General features: G+C 46.2%; 1 protein-coding gene across 5 annotated transcripts in view; it reads right to left on the bottom strand.

Annotated features, from left to right (window-relative positions):
- Positions 1-14,057, bottom strand: part of CMTR1 (cap methyltransferase 1) — a 59,686-nt gene that overhangs the window by 29,503 nt on the left and 16,126 nt on the right. For 3 of the 5 annotated variants that reach the window (XM_007127496.4, XM_055079518.1, XM_028478772.2), the window contains exons 6-14: positions 12,735-12,806; positions 11,506-11,600; positions 11,315-11,387; positions 8,185-8,247; positions 6,094-6,292; positions 5,218-5,336; positions 3,094-3,190; positions 2,639-2,771; positions 1,771-1,950 (exon numbers count right to left, since the gene is read on the bottom strand). In XM_007127496.4, the coding sequence (XP_007127558.1) occupies positions 1,771-1,950; positions 2,639-2,771; positions 3,094-3,190; positions 5,218-5,336; positions 6,094-6,292; positions 8,185-8,247; positions 11,315-11,387; positions 11,506-11,600; positions 12,735-12,806 (1,031 nt within the window). The remainder of the gene's footprint in view (positions 1-1,770; positions 1,951-2,638; positions 2,772-3,093; positions 3,191-5,217; positions 5,337-6,093; positions 6,293-8,184; positions 8,248-11,314; positions 11,388-11,505; positions 11,601-12,734; positions 12,807-14,057) is intronic. The other 2 variants (XM_007127497.2, XM_055079519.1) reach the window with 1 other exon arrangement.

The raw sequence follows: 14,057 nt of genomic DNA, 5'->3' as shown, positions 1-14,057 counted from the left end.
AACTACCAATGGCATTTTTCACAGAACTAGAACAAAAAATTTCACAATTTGTATGGAAACACAAAAGACCCCAAATAGCCAAAGCAATCTTGAGAAAGAAAAACGGAGCTGGAGGAATCAGGCTCTCGGACTTCAGACTGTACTACAAAGCTACAGTAATCAAGACAGTATGGGACTTCCCTGGTGGCGCAGTGGTTAAGAATCCACCTCCCAACGCAGGGGACACGGGTTTGAGCCCTGGTCCAGGAAGATCCCACATGCCGCGGAGCAACTAAGCCCATGCGCCACAACTACTGAGCCTGTGCTCTAGAGCCCACAAGCCACAACTACTGAGCCCACGTGCTGCAACTACTGAAGCCCGCGTGCCTAGAGCCTGTGCTCCACAAGGGAAGCCACCGCAATGAGAAGCCCACGCAAGGCAATGAAGAGTAGCCCCCGCTCGCCGCAACCAGAGAAAGCCTGCGCACAGCAACGAAGACCCAACACAGCCAAAAACAAATTATTAAAAAAAAAAAAAAAAAAATATTTGCAAATGAAGCAACTGACAAAGGATTAATCTCCAAAATTTACAAGCAGCTCATGCAGCTCAATATCAAAAAAAAACCCAATCCAAAAATGGGCAAAAGACCTAAATAGACATTTCTCCAAAGAAGATACACAGATTGCCAACAAACACATGAAAGGATGCTCAACATCACTAATCATTAGAGAAATGCAAATCAAAACTACAATGACTATCACCTCACACCACTCAGAATGTCCATAATCAAAAAATCTACAAACAATAAATGCTGGAGAGGGTGTGGAGAAAAGGGAACCCTCTTGCGCTCTTGGTGGGAATGTAAATTGATACAGCCGCTATGGAGAACAGTATGGAGGTTCCTTTAAAAACTAAAAATAGAACTATCATATGACCCAGCAATCCCACTACTGGGCATATACCCTGAGAAAACCATAATTTAAAAAGAATCATGTACCACAATGTTCACTGCAGCTCTATTTACGATAGCCAGGACATGGAAGGAACTTCTCTGGGAGACTTGGGATTGTACTCTTAGAAATGACCTCTACAACACCTGTTTGGCTGCCCTAAGAAAGCACTTCTATTGATTCATTGCCACTATACAACTCTCCAACCTATCTAGAAAACTGTTCAATAAGGCTTGCCCACTTAGCAAACTGAGCCAACTGTCACAACTTTAAATTATCACCAATAACGGGGAAGGGGGAAAACAATTAATGAAGGTTAAAAAAAAAACAAAAACCAGCATTCACATGGCCTTTTTGGGGAACTCATGGACTGGCAAAAGCTTTGGTAACAGAAATTTCCAAAGCATGTTATATACTTGCTTTCCAGCCGTCTCTTGCTTCCAACCAGGGGACTTCACAGGGCAACAAACTATGATGGCCTTTTACAAATGGAAGCAATTAAAGGGAAATTACTCCTTCCTCTGAGGACACAGAACAAGTCTGCTCTCTGTCAGGTTTCACTATCATGCTCAGGCTCCCATGGGCAGGGGTATGCCAGCCAGGCTCCCACTGGCCACCCTTGTGACAGGGCATGGGAGCAGGATGAAAGTCCTCAAGGTACCCAAAGTCCCAGGGAGCCCTGGAATGAGCAGACCAATCCCAGTTACCAATTTTTCAAAATTAACAAAGTGATACCAAGAGCCGGTCATTCAGTCCTTCATTCTCTGGTCTTTCTCGATAGCCCAGTGGTGCCAGCAAAAAAAAAAAGAAACAAAGAAAAAAACACATTGGTTTGCTTACCTTTCATTGGACCGTATCACGTAGTCAGTAAATTCATGGTCTCCCTTGATCACCTCCAAGGGGACCACAAGATTGACGTCGGAATCGGTGTTCCGCAGCTGGTTGAGTTTAATATTGACTGAGAAGAGGTAATCCCGCACATCATCGATGCCCACCTTCAGGCCCTTGCACACCACATACCTGGCAGGAGATACCCTGTCACTCCACTGAGCAAGGGCTTCCCTCACTTTTCCCTTCCCCAATCCTCTTGCTGAGTCATGAAGCTCTTGTCTATGCACAAAGAACAGCACAGTCTGTGTGTTGCAAAGTTCACCTCAAATCCTTTCTTTCTATGTTGGGCTGTATTTCTACTCTCTATGGCTGTGGTTCCCAACTGCCCTGTGCCAGGTTGGCTGCATCACCGTCACCTGGGAAGTCTGTTAAGTTAAAGACAATCAGACTCTCCAGGGACAGGGCCCAGAAATCTGTGTTTTTAACAAGCCACTCAGAAATTCGGATTGGCCACATCTTCTCTCACATCGTGTATAGACACTGTGTCCCACCTGGGATGCCAACAGTGACTCTGGTTAGTGGCCCACTTAGTTAGTCCCTCCAGGTGACAGTTCTATTGGTCTCCTTCTCTCTCCCGGGCCAAGCCAAGGGTTGCCCACGTAAGTGTGGTGAATAGGGTTTGTGGAAAAGAAGGCAGAGGCTGACAGGTACATCGAAGAACCATTAAAATCCAAATCCTGACTCCTCTTGGCTCCAATCACTTTTTTTAAGTCAAGGTTTTTAATGTAGCTTGAGTGGTCATGCCACAGATGCACCAGGATTTGCTGTTCTAACATTGAGCCAACTAGTCTGATTAAAATGGAGAGGAAAGCCTCACCTCTCTGAGTTGGCAGGACGGCTGGTGATCGGCTTAAAGAGACATACTCGTTCAAAGCAGCAGTACAGCAGGTAGATGAGCCCCACACTGAAAGGTGTGAAGAGGTCAAAGGTTTTACAGATGAAGTGGCCTCCTAGATGAGAGAGAAAACACCGGTAGCAGTCAGCAGCTTCCATTCCACAAGGTGGACAAGGTAGTCTCAGGGAGTATGACGAAGTCAGGGACCCAGGAGCTGGGTCCATTAAAGTCACAGGCAATATAAGGGAAAGACTCAGTTTTAGAGGGGACTTTGGGGATTCTATGGCACTTTTTCCCCTAAATTCCTCATTCAGCCACCTGTCACCTAATATAGGCAGATTGTTTTTTAACTTCCAAGCCAACCCCTATACATGCTCTTGTCCAAAAGGGCCTCTAAGAGGTGGGTCCGGGTGGGGAGACAGCAGAGGAAGTGTCACCTGTCCGGACAACGGACAGCGCCATGAGGAACTGACAGAGCAGCAGCTGTTTGCTGAGGATCTCCTGCAGGTTCTCCTGTCCCTCCACTGAGAAACCCTGAAATGAGAGCACAAGCATCAGGGTAGAAAACAGAAGTGATAAGGACTGAAAAGAGCACCCCCACCTCATCTTCCATGAGATTTCTTTAAGTGTTTTCATTGATCTCCACCATCTGACTGACAAAGATACAGCTTGGTGTTTAGATTCTTTGGTGTGGTCACATGGCTCACTGTGGTGAAGACAGCACCTGGGACCCAGGCCTGACTACTGAGCCAGTGCTGTTTTCCTGCTCTATCACTCCCGGGGATGGAACCAAGTCTGCTCCTCCAAGGAGATGGTCCAGAAAATTTTAAAACTCACGTGGGAATCCAACGGAAGAGTACGGCAGAACAGAGGCAAAATACGCTAGTCACAGGCCAACTACAAGATAGGAGACTGAATGCCCCGGTGAATCCAATGAGACCCAGGGAGTACATGTGACCTGAAACTCTGCATGGGCTCGTTCAGTCGTGGGCTGACCACCGAACAGGCCCCAATCTGGTTACAGGAGAAAAGTTAGCATAACTCTGACAGTCACAGTAATCTCTCTTTCTCTGCGGACCAAGGATTTATTCACAAAACCCCCTTTCCTGTCCCAAGATCATGGAGCCTCTCCCTCCAGCTGGCAGTGTCTCTGGCCAGGGTGTTTGTTCAAAGAATGTACACTGCTATTCTTGGAGTGATCTCCCTCTCTGTGAGATCCCAGCAAGGAGCAGACAGCCATGCTCACACAGAAGTGAAGGAGGCCAGGGGCTGTGATAGGAAGAGAGGGGAGCTGTTGTTTAATGGGTACAGAGTTTCAATTTTGCAAAATGAAAAAGTTTCGGAGCTCTGTCTCACAATAGTGTGAATATATTTAACACTACTGAACTGTAAACTTAAAAATGGTTGCAATGGTAAATTTTACATTATGTGTTTTTCATCACAATAATTAAGAAAAGTAAAGAGGCTGGCCTCCATTAAGCTGGGCCCAGCCTGGCCAGGTCTCCAGAATCAAAAATGTTTAGCAACGTCTTCCAGATTTACAGTTCTTCTTAAAATGCATGCCTGCTTATAGGGGAAACAGACAAACAAATAAATCACCCACACAGCTCACCAGTCTAAGCTGCCTAAGCCAGAAGGACAATCCTTGAGTTTGCCACTCTGGCTGACAAACTGCAAGGCTGCCTACCTCCCAAGCACTATCAGATCCCTCAAGCACAGGTGAAGCAACCCCTCCCTCCCCTCCACCCAATCCTGTCTATCTCTTGTCCCCTGCTGTGCACAAAGCTTTGGCGAGCCAGGTGCATGTTCAGATCCTGTGCTGATATCCTAAACATTTCTTCACCTCTCCATAGGGCTACTGCTTGAAAGGCTACCCAAGGGGCTCCAGAGGCTCTTCTCAACTCTGGCCATGTGACCCTGGAGCAACTGCAAGATGTTCTCTGACCCTCCTCTATACTAATTTGTGGCTCATTCCAGAAAAGACTACCTGCAGCATCAGATTACTAGGTGAGAAAGCTGCAGGGGACTTGCCTCTATACATCAAATACCTGCCCAAGAAACAGGCGACTTGAATATTCACTTTAGCCCAGCGATTGACCGAGCCTCCTGTGGAGTCCCGGAGGACTCCTTTGAGCTGCTGCCTTTGGTTATGTGGTCACCTATTAGCCCATCCAGAGGCTTAGGAGCGGCCATGTGTAGACAGCCTCTACCAGGAGCAGCACCCAGGTGACAAATGACGAGAATGTTCTTCCTGGTCAGCTCTGCCTAGCTCATCTTAGTCATGGCCCCCCTCTCACCATGTCTCATAGCCAACCAAGGCCCTTTGAAGAAGTGAGCTGAGAAGGTCCACTTGCTCCAAGCAAAGATGCCCACAACATCGTAGCCTTACAAAGTTACCACTGAAAAGATGCACAAAAAGAATAAAAACATACATCACACATCCCTACTATCTGCCCTTCCAGGGCAGCTAAAGGACCAAACCAAAACAAACAAAACCAATTCTCAAGCCTCTAACATGATAAATCCCTAAAGCACCACCCTATGAAGAGCAGGTCACCTACCCCATCAGCCATCAGAAAGTGGACACCCTTGCGATCTGTGTTATCCAGGACAAAATTCCGAAAAGCAGTGATGTTCTCCGGGCGGGTGATGTCTCCATCTCCATCGATCCCACCCTCACCTGACAAGACACAAGATTCACATTTAGCTCATCTGCCCTGTGCATCCCTGGAGCTGGGACACAAGCTCTCTGGGGCTGTGAACACAGGTACCAGGTGGACCTCAAGGCCCAGGAGAAAAGCCCCTGTGAGGAGCAACTCACTGAAGGACCCATCATACAAGGCTGCCTTGCAGTGATGGACAGGAGGCAAAAACAGTGCCCTGCTATAATAAAGCAAAGTTCAGAAGGAGCTGACCAGCCAAGAGTCATCAACTGAAACAGAAGGTCTTCATATTCAAGATCAAAGTTGTGTTTAAAGCACCTACATTTAGGAACCAATAACAATTTCTTAATAAGAACTGTTAGCAAAGGACTCAGGATTTGCTGCCGAATCACAAAAAGCGAGCCAGAGTGGAGGGAACTGCTGGAGGGTTGCTGAGCTGGCTGGAGATGGGTGTGGGTTTGTATGTGTTAATAACCTGCCAGTTCTCAGTCAGAGATCAGGCAGTTCCATTATCTCCTGTCACCACAAGAGAAGAAAGGAGGAATTAATATGGCTCTGATGAGAGTTTGCCTAGTGGAGTATTTAACCTGTACCCACAGGCCTGGGGTAAAAAGGGACAGTCTAGAGGGAACTGAGACCTTCATGACATTGGCTGGGAACCTCAGACTCAGAGACCTGGGAAAGAAAACAAGGCAAGTGGATAATAACTACTTCTGACCTAAAGTCTCCAAAGAGAACTCTCATAGCCCCTGGTACCCTCCGCCACGTCCCTACCATAGTAGGGTTCGAAGAGTTCACTGGAGGCCGAGTAGAAGTCTTCCAGCTTAAAATCGTTAGGACCCTTCAGAGTCATTCCAAAGCCCTTTGCGTGCCACTTCTTCCTCCACAGCACATACTCCGAGAAGCCACCTGGGCCTGCACAGACGTCAGCAAAGTATAGAAGCTCAGCTTCCCGGTCCTTCACCAGTGGTTTCTGCAAAGGCAAGTGGAAGTCAGGGGAGGAAGGGAAAAAAGATGGCTAAGTGGGGAGCAGGAAAGAGAAGGCAGGGGGAGTAAAATAAGCCCTTCAGCAAGCACAATGCAGAGTTCCTGTGGCCAGAGCCACAAGCGCCCAGAAATGTGTCCTCTGTGATCACTGCCCTCCAAAGTTTTTGCCCATTCCCACCTCAAAACACTCCTGATGCCTTTCAACCCACCAGGCCTAGCTTAGACTCCTAATAAAAACATCTTAATGGGCACCTAAGTGTGCATTTTTTATTTCTCAGCATCTTTTCCTCACCATATCCTGCCTTACAAGAGTCCCACTGAGCAGAATAGATGTTCTAACCCCACATTACAGATAGGGAAAGAGACCCCAAGACACAAAGCAACTTGTTCACAGACAGTCCGCAGCAAAGCTAAATCAGAATCCCATCAGCCTGACCATTAGATGCAGGCCTTCCTGTCCAACCAAAGTCTGAGGGGCTCTCACATCACCCCTCCCAGCCACAGGGCCTATCTTTCCAGATCATAGCCTCTGCTTCCCTTCTCCCCTTCCTCTGAGGCTCTCCCTTTTTTTTCCAATTAACTTTTTGTAATGGAATAACTTTAGATTTATAGATAAGTTGCGAGAATAAAGTTCGCATATACCCTTCACCCAGTTTTATTAACATCTTACATTGTCATTTGTCAAAACTAAGAAACTGACACAGGTACATTACTATTAACTAAAGTCCAGACTTGATTCAGATCTCACTAGAGCCCTTATTCTGTTCCATGACCCCATCCAAGATACCACAGTGCATTGAGTCTCCTCCTTTTTAGCATCCCCTCCCTCTCCTGCCTTTGCTCCTCTGCTAGCCAGGGCCCGAGTGGTGCACAGCTGGGAGCTGACAAGGTAGAGAGAACAGGAGACAATGGTGTGCAGCTTCCGGGCAGCTATCAGAGCACCCACCCACCTAAGGAATAACTAAATTACAATAATCATTTGTATTTTTATTGGATTATAGTTTTGGCCACTTGAGTGGCTTTAACTCTTAATCTAAAATGTTGGGAGTTCCCTGGTGGCCTAGTGGTTAGGATTCCCGGTTTTCACTACTGTGGCCCAGGTTCGATCCCTGGTCGGGGAACTTAATCCTGCAAGCCATGCAGCACGGCCAAATAAATAAATAAAATAAAATGTATGCTGAATGCAGACCTAGATTGTGTGTTTACACTTCTCTTCTACACACCTGGGCCCTAGAAAATGAATTCTACTTGTCCCAACCCTCCACAGCAGAAAGGATAAACCATCTGCACTGGTGACAAGAGGTTGAGTTCTACAGGGGGTGACTGCAGGGGACCCTCATGAACATCCAGCAGAAAGGGGCTAAGGCAGCTCAGCCTTCTCTCTGTACAGGTTTGGCATGGCTGGTTGCTTGTCCAGAGCTCTGTTAACTGCTAGATAAAGATCAGAAAGCTTCAGGGGAAACAGTTATAAGAAAGAAATGGAAATACTGATGCTCATGATCCAGTCACTTTATAGGTGACAAGGGCCTTGCCTCTGATGATGGTTATCTACCTTTATCAAAACAGTGAAAAAGTCTCAGGAGAAAGTGACTTTAGCTAAAAATAAACTTCATTATCCTGTGACAAGCCCATTCAGCATGGTAGGATATATCAGTTCTTTCTCCCCTACCCCTGCCACTCCACCCTAGCATACTTTTGTTCCTGAGCCATCAATTTTCATATTTTTGGATTATATTCATTTGCACACACACAAAAAGACCTAATGGCATTTGCTGAGAATATTACGCGGCACTTCCCAGGCTGCAAAGTGGTAGTGAGGCAGGGGTCACAATTTTAAGGCCTGCACATGCTAGAAAGAGTGAAAACATTGTTCCTCACCACTGGCCATGTCCTAGCCCCAGGCTCCAGCCTCTCTGGGTGAGCAGATGGCCCAAAGGAAGACTGGGAGAAGGAAAGGGAATGAATCAATGAAAGCATCTCACCTCCAAGAAGAGGGCATAAATATGATCTGTTCTGTGATTTCAAGATAGATGTGTCACACCCTCACAGGCCACAGCCAGAAGGTCCTTTCATAGAAAGGACATCTGGGATTCTCACCTCTGCCATTTACTGGTTGTGCAGTCAAAGGCAAGTCCATAATTTATGTCTTTAAGCTCGAGCTTCCTCAACTGTAAACTGGGACTAATGCAGGTTATTTTTTAAGGCTATTAGAGGATTAAATGAAGTACCATATGTCAAAGACCTTTAGAAACTGTACAATACTAAACAAACGTAGGATAACATTATATTCAACTAGACCAGCTTCCTGAGTCAAAACTCTGGTCCCTTCCATCCTTTCGTCTTTGCAATGCCTAGCACTGTGCTGCACATGCAGCGGGCACTTTGTAAGTGCTGTCTAATTTCTTCTAAGACAGCACTGAAACTTGAAGATCTACATTATTCAGTTTTTGTCTCCTGTTACGCTTCACAGCCAATGTTTTCTTACCTCAACAATAACCCCAAGCACACAAGTCCCTCACAAAACGTTTTGGTTTATAATATGCTTCCATATAGCCAAAGAATCTAAATTCCCTTCTTTCCCTTGTCCCTTCCAATTCTTGTTTATGATTTCTTTATTTCCCTACCCTAGCCTCTTTTCTCCTTTTTCCACAACCTGCAGAAGCAGAAACACACTGAAAAACCATAGAGACCCTCCCTCTGGCTTCCCACCTCCAACCTCCTCACACTTTCCCAAGCTTCAAGTTCTCCACACTCTTATTCTATAATTCACCTGATCCAAGAGCCACTGAGACCCTGGCAAACCTGGGCATGTGCCTGGGGCTTCCACCACTCCCAGCTCTGCTGGGAGTGCTCTAGAGTGTCTCGCCTGAGAAACACACCAAGCCTGCCGGGCTTGGCTGTCACTCTGGTCCTTGGGGGAAAACAGAGGTGAAAAGAGAGAAGAAAACACTAGGAGCTGAAGAGAAATCACTTTTTATAGTGGAGTGCAGAAGAACATCTCTGAAAGGGCAATTCTCCATGGCCACTATCAATCAATTCAAGTCAAGAAGCTGCCTGAAGCATCACAAACACGGCTGCCTTTTCCTATGTAACTAATATCTCCACCCTCGAACTGAATGGCACAACCCTGATGCCTACTTCATTTTCCTGACAGCGAAAGACAATAACCAGATACCAGCTGCTGGAGGCGTTTAACATTCAAAAGCCCAAAGTGATGCTGTGACTTCCCAGCGGCTTGACAGAGTTCCTTTGCCAGGCAGGGTTTAAAAGAAATCATTTGGAGCTCAAAAAATTAAATCAACATTATATCAACCTAATTTTCTCAAGATGCTAATTCCAAGAGCCCTTTTGTGCAGCTTGCTGGTACTGTAAAATGGGGAGGGAGACCTGGGAGAGAAAAATAACTAAAGACTGGAGGGGTCCACCTACCAGTTTCGCCAGCACTGAAGAAGCAGTCAGGTGGGTGAAGCCGAAACATTAAAGAACTTGGAAAACAAGTTTCTTTAAGCAGTGGATAATCAGGGCCTAGTAGAAGGAGGGTGAGTGAAGCAGAAACAGGTTTGGGAACAGCTGCCTCCTGGCCCCTTCACTGTCAGAGAGAACCAACTTTCTAGGACTGGGTAAAAATGCTTTGAAACCCTGAAGGGAATGTTAGAATGAAATTTCCTTTTTTCTTTCTCTATCATTATGGAGGGTCTGTGATCAGAAAAATGACATGTAGCAAAGTAGAAAATCATTTTGCTCCACCACTTCTTGAGAAGGGCCCAAAGACTGGTAATTATGATCCCACACAAAGCTTGTTCAGAGAGGCAGAAAGGCAAAGGGGCCATGTTTGAAAACACAGATTTTAGAGCTGGAACAAATCTTAAAAGAGTCTTTTGGTCCTACCCTGGCCCTCTGGCAGGTTAGTAGGGCTAATTTCAGAGATGAGGCAGCTGAGACCCAAAGAAGGTATGAACCTAAGTGACACCACCTGCGACTAAGTGCTGCACTCTATGCCCGCCCTCAACCCTCACTGAACACAGCCTAGATCTTCAGACACAATACTCATTTTAAATAGACCAGTGAAAGACCCCAGATGCCCACATTTCATTCAACACTCAAACATTTCCCAGAGTACTGCCCTCTCATACCAGAAAAAGCAACCAAATCAGATGATGTCACAAGTTTCAACTTGGAACACTCACTGTAAGAACTGTATACAGTCACCCCGCAGTATCTGCAGGGGATTGGTTTCAGGACCCCTGCAGCCACCAAAATCTGCAGATGCTCAAGTCCTTTATATAAAATGGCAGTATACAGTCGGCCCTCTGTATCCGTGGATGCAGAACCTACAGACACGGAGGGCTGACTGTACTCAGACTCTACCTCATCCATGGTAGGAAGAAGGCAGGGGAAAGCTCGCTGGTGACAACTGGACTCCACACATCAATGAGCACAGAAAGGCTTTACAAACCCCCAACCCTGTACCCTTATCAGCTCTCAAGTCCACCAGAATTTCCAGAACACAAGCACCATGGGGAAAGGGGTCACATCTATCTCCTTCAAAATTATATTCCTGGTACTGTGCCTGGCACAAAGTAGGGGTTTTGATAAATACACGTTTAATGAATGCAGGAGGGAGGCCTGTGTTCTAGTTCATGGCCTCATCTCCCTGCTCCCTAGGCCTACAGATGCACAGCTGCTGACTTTGTCAGGAATGCCCCTTCTCCACCCCTGCAAGCCCTGCTGCCTCCACTAGAGTGAGCAGCAGGATCTGCAGAGTTGGGGGTGGGACTCAGGGCCTGAAGCCCTAGAGACAACTGCTTACTGGGGCACTCCTGGGACCACAGGAAGCACTGTGGAACCCTACCTGAAGAGCTCAAAGCAAAATATATCTCTTTCACAAAATACATCTCTATCACCTAGCAGGAATACTCTCCTAGCATTGCACAAATGGCAATTTCCGAACCACTGAAGCTCAAGCTCATTTGGCACTATGAATTCAGAAGCAAAATCTTGTTCTCACCCCATAAGAGTCCCTCGGATTTGTAAACATGCGATCGAACACAAAATCCATGTTAGCCATCTTCATTGCCGCCCTGCAACAAAGCAAGACAGAAAAGTGTGCCTCAGTACCAGACATATGGAGAGCTAAGGCTCAAATGAAAAGGAAGAACAGTGTACATCGGGGTGGGGGGGAAGGAAATGTCAGCAAACCTGTTTAGGAAAAAGACTCCTCGGATCATCTCGTAGGGATTGGCCCGGGTCCGAGCTCGCCGCATCTCCTCCCCATCCAGGACATCAAACACATTCTGCCCAGAGAGAATCAGAACCTGAAGGTGAGCATCACCCTTTGGGATGAAACAGGTGTCTTAACGAGCTTGAGGGGCCGGATTCACAGCCCTCTGAAGAGCTAGGCTCCTGCCGTATCCCTGTTCTAAAATGACCAGATGTGTAACCCTAGACAAGTCACTCAATCACTGACCCTCAACTACCTCACCTGTAAAGTGGTACAAAATAAAAGGGAAGTAAGCATGTGCCTGGCACATGGTAAGTGGTTAATAAATGGCACAGAGTCACCTCCTGGCACTAGTAATCCTCATAACAAATCTGCTTCTCCACTCCAGCAGCAACTTCCCAAGGGACCAGAGTTCTGATATGAAGGGTACCCAGAGAGAGGGTAGACAAACCAAGACCAGAGTTTTCTGAGGGCGCCTACCACACAGGAGGGAACCCTTCTCCGTTCTCTAATATTCTCTCTGAAAAAAGAAAGCCTCACTTTACCTGAGTTCCAGTCACCTTAAGGATGTTCCCAACACTCTGCCTGCCAGAAAAATAAGCTCTGTGAAGCTAGTCTGAGGCCTTGCTTCTTCTCCAACCCATTTCCTCCTCAGAGTTTCCCTGGCTCATTCTGCCCCAGGCAATGCACTTCCTGACCCAAAGACAGGCCAAAAGACATTAAGGGGAGGGTAACACCAACTACTTCTTTTAATTTTTACAACAACACTGGGAAGTGAGTATTTTCTCCCCAATTTATAGATGAGGAAACTCAAACTCAGAGAAGCTAAAGCAAGTGGCCCAAGGTCACACAGGAAAAATAAAAAGCTGCTAAACTAGGATTTGAATTCAGCTCTATCTGATGCTACAGAATGATTCCGAACCTTTCACCATGCCAGGCCCCCTTCAGGATTACAATGAACCGACCCACTGAAATTAAGTGGTTCCTTTCCTGGCTACAGATCACAGTGATAGCACAACACTACAGGGCAGAAGAGCCACTAGGAAAAAGGACACCTCACAGAAATGTACCAAGCTACCTATCTGATCTCAAGGAAAAATCTTAGCTAAACTTCAGCATCCCCACAACTGACTCAAAAGAACAAGAAAAGCCCAGCACAACCCCTCACACAAAATCTTCAACTCCAGCTCTAGCCACGAGTCCTTACCTTACATTGCAACACACTGTGAAGCAGCTCTTCCCCGCAAAACTCTGTTTCATCTTCAATAATCATCTTTCTCTACAGGGAGAAGAAAACAATCAATAATGACCACGTGTGACTGTATTTGGAGGGATGGATGGAGAAACTAGGGTTCTGAGTGAGTAGAGCAAAAGGGGCCAAAGAACATCAATCCCTGAGGGGCGGAAAAACGAAAATCCGAAATCCCTCTGGCTCTAGTCCAGATGGCTGTGAGATGAAGCAGCCCCCTGGGTACTCTGACTAGAGCACCATATGGATACAAGACTCATGAAGGCTGAGGCTGAGAAAAGCAAACAGGAAGGAGACATCCAAGCTGTCTGTCCCTAGAGTGTGGAGGCAGAAGGATGGGGAATGCCCCAAATGACAGAAGCCTTTCCCTCAACCAGGAAGCCTCTTGCTCTGTGATGAGTACGAAGGCAGGATACCAGGCACTGACCTGGTAGTGTCACAGAAAACAAGGGTGAGGGAGCCTCATGCGGATGTCAAATCCAACTTCATGTCTGAGTGAGGCTACCTCTAAATCAGTGATGCTCAAACTTGGCGTTCTCAGGTTTACACACTTCAAGATCACTGAGGACCCCCCAAGAGCTTTTGTTTATGTAAGAGATATGTGTATATATATTAGAAGTTAAAACTGAGAAAATGTTTAAATATTTACTAATTTAGTTTAAAAGAAGATGGTATATTAACATAAATAACATTTTTATGAGAAAAAACTACATTTCCAAAAAAAAATTTATTGAGAAGAGAGGCCCTGTTTTCCATTTTGCAAATCTCTCAATATCTGGCTTAATACACAACAGCTAGATTCTCCTGTCCACATTTGCATCCAATTGGTTGTGATATCACATGTCATGGTCACTGGAAAACCCCACTGGACACTTGTGAGAGAATGAGAATGAAAAAGGCAAATAACTTTTCAGTATCATTATTAAAATAACTTTGACCTGGTAGACCCCGTGAAAGGGTCATGGAGATCCCTGGAGGTCCCTACACTTTGAGAACTGCTCTCCAGACCATGCTGACTTGGTATAGCTATCTACTTTATTCTTATAATTTTCCAGAAGGAAATTAAACAAATTTCCTCCTTAACAACTCCCTCAATACTTTCTGAGGACAGGGATAGTGCCTTTTTATCTACCTGAAACAGTGCCCAGCAGTGACCAGAATACACAGATGTATAATAAGCTACTCTAAAAAGCAACCAAGAGGAAGACAGGGCTTCCCTGGTGGTGCAGTGGTTGAGTCCGCCTGCCGATGCAGGGGACACGGGTTCGTGCCCCAGTCCGG

This window comes from Physeter macrocephalus, chromosome 18 (assembly GCF_002837175.3).
Source record: "Physeter macrocephalus isolate SW-GA chromosome 18, ASM283717v5, whole genome shotgun sequence".
NCBI classification, from domain to species: domain Eukaryota; kingdom Metazoa; phylum Chordata; class Mammalia; order Artiodactyla; family Physeteridae; genus Physeter; species Physeter macrocephalus.
This window is presented reverse-complemented; position numbering and strand designations above follow the sequence as displayed.